Here is a 10,553-nt window from a genome sequence, read left to right on the forward strand (position 1 = left end):
GTGAAACGGGAGCTTCGTGCCCTGGATGTGCATCCCACACATCTCCATCAGCTGCAAGATGCTGTCATATCAATATGGGCCAACATTTCTAAAGAATGCTTTCAGCACCTTGTTGAATCAATGCCATGTACAGTTAAGGCAGTTCTGAAGGAGAAAGGGGGTCAAACACCGTATTAGTATGGTGTTCCTAATAATCCTTTAGGTGAGTGTATGCTTCCAGTTGGTAAAATCATGAGACAGCATGGGATAAACTTCCACTGCTATGCTGATGATACTCTGGTATATTAATCCATAAACCCAGATGGACCTAATCAATTAGGTAGATTACAGACGTGTCTTTAAGACATTAAAATCTGGATGACTCTAAATTTTCTGCTGTTAAATCCAGACAAGACTGAAGTTGTCATCTTCGGACCAGAACCTCAGAAAAGGAAACTGCTTGGTCAATCACCTGATTACGACTGCTGTACTGGGTCTATATCTGTATGTACAGTCTATGATCTGTATCTAAATAGTTCTGATCATATCTACAGGTTTGAACATTATTCTGTATGTGTCTGTAAGAAATGTTTTTGTAGATGTTTCCAGTTCCATCAGCTTTAGGATGAGGTGTTTATCAGTGTTTTTCTCACAGAAAGCTCCAGGTTACTACTGCATGTCAGCCTTCATAAAGAAACAAAAGCCCATGCTGACAGGAAGCTGTATGCTCTAAAATCAGTCTAACTCATAGAAGTCCTTTTTGTCATTTATAAGTGTTTCGTGTTTTATTTTATGGAGCTGCCGTATAATTTAATTACACCAATCAATGCAGGAAATCTGATATGATAGCTGCTTTTGCTGTAAATTTATTTCCTCAATTCCTGTGATGAGGCGGTCATTTCTGACAGTGGGTTATTAATCATGCTAGACAGCTTTCTATGACAATGAGCTCTTATCAGTTGTACTTTGCCACCATCTATTAGTCATTAATGAATATAATATAAATAAGATCCATCTGTGGTCCGGTTTGGAGTCTGCATCTCTTCATCCTGAAGACAGGTAATGGCACCATGTCTGGGTCTGTGACCGTTTAGCAGCAGGTTGCTTACGTGTGCACGTCGTTTGCTTTGACTTCCAGAGGAGAACGCATTTAGTTCTCTTTCATTAGCAGCAACAGTTTGGGATCCAGCAACAAAACGTTTTCATGATGACATTTTATTAATCCATCTCTAAATGCTTTTAGTTCACAGCTTTAATAAAAAGTTTGACCAAATAAAAATGGAAACTAGTTTCCATTAAATGTTCATGTCTTCTCATCACTTTTTCCTAATCATTCACCATTTCAGATCTGCAGCAGTTAGGTGGCCGGAGCCTGAAACGGAAACATGCTGAAACTACTCACAGGTAAAGATCATCATCTTGTCTGAAGTGGCTTCTGTAGGAGGCGCATCAGCTACTGGCATCTGTTTTTATAAAGCAAACTTGTTCTAGTGATGAACCCCATCACGTATTCACATCATACATGTGATATCTAACCTGTCATGTGTAGTGGATCCTAACCAGGGTCACAGTTACTGCTGTGGTTCACCTTCACTCTGTTGGTAACCTGTGGTGTGTTTATGGAACCAGACTAACGTCAGATAAGAGTAGAGTCTAGATCAAAGTCCAAACACATAATCTCTGGATGTCTTTTCATGATGCTGATGATCACATTTCACAGGAGTAAAGATCAGATTATTATTTTAGAATCATCACGGAGACAGAACTGATGTTCACTGAAAACACGTCCTATGTAGTGTTGCTGCTCGATCACATAAAGTCCAACAGATATGAAACCATAAAGAAAAAGTCATTTCTACATTTGCGTCTGGTCTGTGAGTAGGGCTTGGTTGTGTAGTAACAACGGGTCTGTGCTTGTTTCTTCCTGTAATCTCATCGGCTTGTTTGTTTTACAGTTGTGGGCATCCTGCTCACCGTGCACTTGGGTAAGGACCGTCTGTAAAAACCCCATTCTTCTTCACAACATGGTCCTTTTCAGCAAAGCAACAATGAATGTCTCTCCTTCTGTCTTCAGCTACATCCAATAAGCTGGTGTGTCACATGACCAACTGGGCCCAGTACCGACCCAGCAGTGCCAAATTCACCCCTGACAACATCGACCCGTTCCTGTGCACCCACGTCGTCTACGCTCTGGCCACCATCAACAGCTTCAACCAGATCACCACCATTGAGTGGAATGATCAGGAGCTCTATGGCAGCCTCAACAGCCTCAAAAACTAGTAATTTATTCATCACCAACACTCCCACTAACAGCAACTTAACAGCTTCCTGCTGACCAGCTCAGTGGCTTAGTGATATGAGTGTCCGCCCTGAGACTGGCTCATCGGAGTTCAAATCCAAGGTCAGGTCACACCAAAGGCTCTAAAAATGGGACCCAATCCCTCCCTGCCTGACACTCAGCATAAAGCAAGATTGAGGGGCTAAACCACCAATTATTTCCCGAGCATGGCCGCGTCTGCAGCTTACCGCTCCCCCAGGGATGGATCGAATGCAGAGAACAGCTAATGGGATTTTAATGTTAACATCAGATTGAGCTCATTCTTCATTAGATGGATTTTTAGTGAAACATAAGAAACCTTTGATAGTAATTTAGGTAAAAGATGGTGTCTAGTTAAACTAGCAGTAACAAGGTGTGGAGTGTTTCAAACAAATCTCCAGAAATAACATATTATGTTTAGTTTAAGGGTTTTTTTCTTGTCCTTCTGTGTGACTCAGCAACCCTGCACTGAAGACCCTGCTGTCTGTTGGAGGCTCGGTCAACGGCGTGAGCCCGTGAGTCGTTGCTGTTTTCCTGCACACACCTGATGCAGAAGTCCTAAACTATCCTATAAATGACATTTTTACCACACAGTTTCCCTTCTACTTCTCACCAGATTCATCTCAATGGTGGCCAAACCTGAAGGTCGTGAAGCCTTCATCAAGTCTGCGATTAGCTTCCTGCGTGCCAATAGCTTTGATGGTCTGAACCTGGCCTGGGAATATCCTGGGCACAATGGCAGCCCACCACAGGACAAGGAGCGATTCACTCTGCTGGTCACGGTACTCGTCACTCATTAGATGTGTTCCTTTTAGTCTGTAGCTCACAGATGTTGGAGGACACATTCTCAGCCTTTCATTTCTGCCTTCTCCAGGAGCTGTCCAAAGCTTTTGAGGATGATGCCAAAGACAACAAGAAGACGAAGCTGCTGCTGTCAGTCAATGCTGCTGCAATCCCTGCAACCATTGAGAGAGCCTATGAGGTCAACAAGATTGCACTGTGAGCATTTATAGTTACAAAAACTTCACTGACCTTAGCTTCTACCAATCTTCTTGAGCTCTGCATAGTAAAGAACTTTTAGATCATCTGTTGTAGGACATAAGGAAATGTTCTTAGTTCTCTCTGGTGTTACTTATAAAGTTTCCTTTGAGCCATTGTCCTCATCAATCTGCCTCTTGTGTGCTTTAACAGCCACTTTGACTTTATTAATGTCATGACTTATGACTACCACGGACACTGGGAGCCAGTCACCGGACACAACAGCCCCCTGTACCGCAGCTCTGTGGACTCTGGATCAAAGCTCCACTATAACATAGTAAGAACAGACACAGTACTTCTAAACCTTGGGTTCATTTCACATGTTTTCTTTATAAAGTTATTATTATTGCTGTTGTGATCAAAATAATAATGATAAAAAAATATTTAAAGCACGTTCAATCAAAGCGCTTAACAGCAGTGTACAAAAACATCATGTCCACATCAATGCAGGTAAAAACTATAAGGGTGCTTTTTTTTAAACCAATAACTGACATTAACTCTTAATTTCCGATACTGAGAAAATACTGACATGTGCAGGGTGTCCCCTAGTAAAACAATATAAAAAATAATCCATTTAGGTTGCGCACATCACCTAACCCTAACCCTCCCATCAGGAATGCTTAAGCATCAAACATAACATCAGCAATTGCAACTACCTCTATTTAAGTTAGTAATGCAGAAAGGCTGTGTGGCGCCTTTAGGCCAAAGATAATTATTACATTCATGATGGGAGTACGTTAGATTAATGAGTTAATAAATAGTAAAGTGAGATATCGCTGTTACAAACAATCTTTGTTATATTATCTGTGTGAAACACGACAGAGTGAGTAACTCAGACCTATCGCTGATATAGTTTAACTGTTTCCCAGGATTTACATCTCATCCACGAACACACTGATGTTGCTTCAAACGTTCGTGCCCTGGTGAACATTTGTGTTTGTAAGTACGGGTCTGTTAGGGAATGTGTGTGTGTGTTAAAGTAGTTCATAGGGATGAGCCGGATACTCGTTTCAGACGATAAAGCATTTTTGACGAGTACGAGCATGAAACGAGTAAAACTTGTAAACATCTGTAATCGTGCTGAAGGAAAATCCTCATTGGGTAACTGACTGTCTTCACGCTCTGTGATTGGCCAGTCACCCGCCCCTCCCTACACACAAACTCTGCACCGGGAGCTCAGTCTGCGTCCGGTCCATCCACACGCACACACACACAGACAGTAACGGATCTCTCTGTGCTTGCTTCACTGTTGCTCACATTTCTTCAGTGCTCCCTAGGTTTTCTTCAGCTCGCCTCTTTTTCGTTTGAATATTTAAAGTTACTTTATTCGTAACTACGTGGTGCATTTGACAAGACAGAGCTGAAAACGGCTCGTGCTGCGTCAGTCACTGCCTCCGCTCTGGTCGGGTTTTTTCCTCTCTCCTCTTCCTCAGGATCCACTCCCTCTTTCCTATTCACTCTCTCTCTTTCTTACATTTTTTAAACACAATTGTCTATTTTTTGCTCATTTAAATATATTTTAATCATTTTCTAAATTATTTTTTCTATTTTACATGTTTTGTTTTTGTGAAGCGCCCCGTGATTTTTATCTTGAGAGGCGCTATAGAAAAGATCTTCTCTCTCTCTCTCTCTCTCTCTCTCTCTCTCTCTCTCTCTCTCTCTCTCTCTCTCTTAATTCATGCACTTAAACATTAATGTTCTGATTTTATTGAAAAACTTGTTCTGTAATAATTCCTTTACTATTGTGATCAAAAACATTTAATCTCAACTCTGAGGCTGCTCTGTAAATAGTTTTCAAATAAACAATACACATAGCAACTTCTGATCAGACTTAAAATAACGTATTGATGTAAACCACACCCACTTCTGGGTTAGGCCACGCCCACTCCGAGTACAGATACAGATACAGATAGAGGTGTACTCGCTCATCCCTAGTAGTTCAACTTTAAGCAGTGTGAACATACACATTCTAAGCTAGGCTAATTTCTAAGCGCAATGCTAAGATGTGTGACGTAGTAATAATGTTTTTTTCTGTTTCTGTATATTTTAGTTACAATTACCAAAAATGTATGAAGATCTTCATGTAAGAAAAGGAATTCTTGGGTATATTCTGGCATTTAGAGACAGAGGAGATGAAGAGTTAAGATGTGCATGGTACTAAAGGAGTAAAAATGATATCGATATTTTCCAATATTACATTTTAAGGCCAATATGTGAAGACTTATTGGACATCCCTTATAACAGCAGATACCATAACAATGTAAGAAAAGTGAAAGCTAACAAAACTGTAGGATGTACAGTGAGATGCTAAAGTCTGGGCAGCAGTTTGAAACTTCGTGATTTTCCTGTAAACATCTTTGGCTGTTATGAAAACAAGTTCAGTTAAATACATGTCAGGGTTCTTTTACCACATCTATTAAAATGAACACGACAATATTGTTTTCAACAGCACTGAGGAGAATGAACTGTGAGGTTTGAATGTCCCAGCTCAGTCTGACCCTCAAACTGGGGCTGTGTCTTTTATTATTTATATATATTTTACAAGGGAGCGCCCAGCTTCACACCAGATAAGGAGATAAAGCACGATTCAGGCAGGATTATCAGCAGAACAAGGAGTGAATATGACAGATTTACTTATTCTGTTTTCTAACCACACAGAGTCCACAGAGAAGTAGTAACAACATGTTTCTTATATCATAATAGTAAAAGTATGCAAAGCACTTATTAAAACAACTCCACCAACTTATCATAAAGGAGACATGCAGTGATGTTGGAGAAGTGAAATGAGCTTTATAGGATTTATGGAAGAATACCAAGGCTGCCCAAACTTTATAGTCTGCAACAGAGTGGATGGAGGCTGTAGGAGTGGCAGGAGAGACGATACTGCTGATGGTGTTAAACAGCACCTTGGGGTTCCCTTTGCTCTGGGACATCAGGTTGGAAAAATAGGAAACCCTGGCGTCTCTGACTGCAGAGTTAAAGGATGTCAGAAGATCCTTTAGGTGCAGCATTTAGACTCAGAGTAAAAACAAGGTCTAGAGTGTGCCCCCTGGTGTGTGTGGGGCCAGAAACATGCTGGGTAAAGCCGAAGGAGTCCATAAGGCTGGAGAAATGCATGGCAAAGTGATCAGAGGGATCATCAACGTGGATGTTAAAGTCACCAACAATCACTAATCTGGACAGCTTCACAGTGGAGGATAGAAAGTCACTAAACTCCTGAAGGAAAGAACCGTTTGGACCAGGTGGACGATAGACCACAGCACAGTAGAACGGGTCCTTACACCCGACTTTAATCAGCTGCAGTTCAAAGGAAGCAAAGTGACCAGAGGTCGTAGAGCTACATGGATGATGGTCTCTGAAAACAACAGCTAGGCCTCCACCACGACCAGAACCCCGGGGCTGGCTAAGAAAAAAACAACCACTCGGGCAGAGTTCAGTCATGCCAGACTAATCAGATGTTTGCTGCCAAACTTCAGTCAGAAACAGAAAATCCAGATTTTTAAAGAGAATTAAATCAATGAGCAGGAATGTCTTATTGTTAACAGAGCGGGTGTTTAATAGAGCCATGCTGAGTGAGGTGGAGGAATCAGAAACTACAAAAACAGCTGGAGTTAGTGGACGTAAATTAGCAGGGTTAGATCCACGGTGTTTATAAAAACCACTTATGGAGGGAACAGGAGGAGAAACCACTGAGGAACGAGGATAAACCGACCTTAAAAAACTTGGATGGAGAAACTGCGCCACAACGCGGCCTGGCGGGAATAAGGAAGTGGCGCTCAGGTCACCGAACAAAGGACAAGAAGCTAGAAGATCACGCCGATGTTTACTAGATAAACCATGCTTTAAGAGAAGTCTTGTTCTCACCTGGATTCCTGCTCATTTACCTCTTTTGCTCCGAAGTTTTTCCCGGGACCGGATAAACATCCCTGAAGGCGCCCTAGTAGGAATTGTTGTTTGGCTCAGAGCCAGTGCACCATTCAGATAAACAAACAGGGAGGTACATCCACGGTGCATCTTGGGCGATCGTGAATGAACGGAAGGAAAAAAGAGTCTGGCGATCATAGGAGATGGTAGCAGGGACACTACTGAAGAGGATCGCAGACAGGAGCAAGGTGGAAAAGAGGAGGTTAGTGGAGAAAGGTCTGAAAAAGTGGCCGGTGACTGCGGTTAAGCCAAGCACAGGCGCCATCTTGTTACCGACCGGAAGTGGAAGTCAAAGATTGAGGGATCTGCAGTATCTTAGCTGTTCGTAGAGCTGCTATTTTCTGGACTGAGATGTTTTCCTGGGATCTGCTTTAGCCACTCCTCCTGCTTGGGGATTACTGCTCCAGGCTTTCTCAAGTTCTTCTTTGAGGTCCTGGTACTTCTCTAGTTTCTTGTGTTCCTTTTTTCTGATGTTGCATCACTTGGTATCGCCACATCAACCACAATGGCTGTCCTCTGTTTTTGTCCTCCACAATGTCCGGTTGGTTCTCCATCTTCATTTTGTCAGTCTGGATCTGGAAGTCCCACAGGAGCTTGGCTCTCTTGTTCTCCACCACCTTAGCGAGTGTTACCCACTTTGACCATGGAGGCTTCCAATCCGTACTCTGCACAGATGTTTCTGCACGATGCCGGACACTTGGTTGTGGTGTTCCATGGATGCTTTCCCTGCCAGCATCTTATAACTGCAGTTATGTGGTGGATTGTCTCAGGGGCCTCTTTGCATAGCCTACACCTTTGTTCTGGTCTGGTGTGGTAGATCCTGGCCTCTGTTGCTCTGGTGTTCAGGGCCTGTTCCAGTGCAGCCATGATGAGTGCCTCTGTTGTCCTTCAGACCAGCTACTTCTAGCCATGGGTAGGATTTCTTCGTATCCACCACTCCCATGTAGGGGCTTGTACTTCCTTGATGGCATTTCCAGAGCCTCCTCTTCTGTTCGCCATTGCCTGTAAACAAAGAATGCTTTCAGAAACTTAAATAATGATACATTATTGTATCACTTTACAAAATGTAAAGAGGGTGACCCCAAGCTTCCAGCATAAAGAACCAGAGGTCCTGGAAGAGATGGTCTGGCCCCACAGATTCCTAATCTCAACATTATTGAGTGAGTCTAGATTACACAAAGAGACAGAAGGGTGTGAGGAAGCTGATGTCCACATAAGATCTGTGGTTAGTTATACCAAACGCCTCGAACAGCCTACCAGTTTGTTGTTCACACTAATGATTGTTGAAATCATTCTTTGTTTACAGCATTTTCACACCTAAAACATACTGTATTTACACTTTGTGTCAACAATTTATTTTGTTTGGCACAAAGAAAGTCTGCCTACCTGACTCATAACCCTCACTAGAAGCTCAAGAACGTCTAGTTTACTTTTGATATATGGCTGACTGCATTTAACTGTTGTGCAGATTGGAGTCTTTGCTGCTTTTAACACATCTAACAAAGATTTATTATCTGTAATTTGTTGCAATCTCACTCAGAACTCCTCTGTATCCTACTGGCTAACTCTGGGAGCACCAGCTGACAAGCTGCTGCTGGGATTCCCCACATATGGACGAACCTACCGCCTCTCCGCCTCAGCTGATGGACTGGGGGCACCATCCAACGGCCCTGCAGATGCTGGGCCTTACACTCGCACTGCGGGTTTCTGGGCCTACTATGAGGTAAAACTCTGATTAAACATACTTTCATGGAAAGTCAGAAATTAATATGATGTTAAAGTGCTCTTTAAGAGCCGTAAACAGAAGAAACTAATGGTAATATAAACACTTAAGAAAGAGCCCTGAAAGCAGTTTCATGGTGGCTGAGATCTAACTTGATTAAAGTCACTCATCTGTAAACTTATCAGAGTAAAAATGATATAAAAATATGGGTACATGTTATGTTTTGTGATGCTCCTATTTCTTCTACCAGACCTGTGACTTCACCAACAGCGCAACGGTTGGATGGATCTCTGAACAGGAGGTTCCCTATGCCACCTACGGCAGTGCATGGGTTGGATATGACGACAAGCGTAGCTTTTCCTCTAAAGTAACCAAGAACGTTTGGTCTATCCATGTCAAGAAAAGTTCTATAAGCTTATTCCTGGTGGGCGCCAGTCAATGTGATGCTTATGTGGATGTCTTGTAGGTCCAGTGGCTGACTAGGAACAACTTAGGGGGTGCTCATGTGTGGACATTGGACATGGATGACTTCAGTGGATCCTTCTGCTCGGAGGGAGAGTATCCTCTCATCAACCACCTCAGGATGTCAATGGGTAAATACAGTCAACTCTGGCCACTATAATGGTGTTTTGTTCGGCCACAATTAGACAAACCAGAAGATCAATGTATGATGATGTTGAATAAGTGTTGTATGTTGTCTGATCCCATCATGTGTGTGTGTGTGTGTGTGTGTGTGTAGGATTTGGTCCAAAACCCACCACCACGCCACGCCCCACCACCACCAGGGATCCCATTGGGGACTTTTGCCGTGGTCGCCCTGATGGGCTGTATGAGAATGTAGCTGATAAGACCAGCTACTTCCAGTGTTTTCAGGGAAATACCTACCTTCACCGATGCCAGCCCGGCCTCATCTACTGGGACTCTTGCAAGTGCTGTAACTGGCCCTGAATGAAGGAAACCAGTAACAAACACAGCCAGTCCATGACAGTAGATGACAGGGAACTGAAAGTGGGAAAATTCTGTAACTTTGGTTGTTCTGGTCAGGAATAAAAATCAAACCAGTAAGGAATGTTCTCTTTGCAGTGGACTCAATGATTTTTGAGCCAAAATGAATGAATGAAAAATAACTTGGTTCATCTACAATTTCAGTTTCAAACATTTAGATGTACAAATGCCGATACTTTCCTTGAATATTTTTCCTTCAGTGTATTAACTGGACATTTACCCGTGCTTCATACTGGAGGCATCAGCAATAGTAGCAGAAAAATTCACTTGTGAGCTTCACTGTGTGCCATTACACACCGGGAGACTCTCCACCTCAGCTGCCATGCTCCTCATATAAGTCACGAGCTCCCAAAATCCCTTAAGTCCTCAAAGTTCACAGTTTGTTTACGTCATTCGCTGTTAACCTAAAATAAAGAAATCATGCTTAATATTGCTGTTTGATGTCACACATGATAATGTTCTTCTCCACTGAAAGGATTAAAGCTATAAAAAACAGTTTCACTTCTTTTTGGTTATTTTTTTGTGTGTTTTTTGCTGAAGACAACATGGAAACACATTTTTTCTTTT

At 42.4% G+C, this 10,553-nt stretch overlaps 1 protein-coding gene across 1 annotated transcript; it reads left to right on the forward strand.

Annotated features, from left to right (window-relative positions):
- The first annotated feature begins 963 nt into the window (after positions 1–963).
- Positions 964–10,481, forward strand: chia.1 (chitinase, acidic.1). Its single transcript, XM_015941715.3, has 12 exons — positions 964–1,038; positions 1,326–1,383; positions 1,935–1,964; positions 2,054–2,258; positions 2,755–2,811; positions 2,913–3,078; positions 3,171–3,295; positions 3,488–3,611; positions 8,799–8,981; positions 9,232–9,348; positions 9,448–9,574; positions 9,721–10,481. Exons 2-12 carry the CDS (start codon positions 1,365–1,367, stop codon positions 9,927–9,929), a joined length of 1,362 nt encoding a protein of 453 aa, XP_015797201.1. The 5' UTR covers positions 964–1,038; positions 1,326–1,364; the 3' UTR covers positions 9,930–10,481.
- Positions 10,482–10,553: the final 72 nt, after the last annotated feature.

This window comes from Nothobranchius furzeri, chromosome 3 (assembly GCF_043380555.1).
Source record: "Nothobranchius furzeri strain GRZ-AD chromosome 3, NfurGRZ-RIMD1, whole genome shotgun sequence".
Classification (NCBI taxonomy): Eukaryota; Metazoa; Chordata; class Actinopteri; order Cyprinodontiformes; family Nothobranchiidae; genus Nothobranchius; species Nothobranchius furzeri.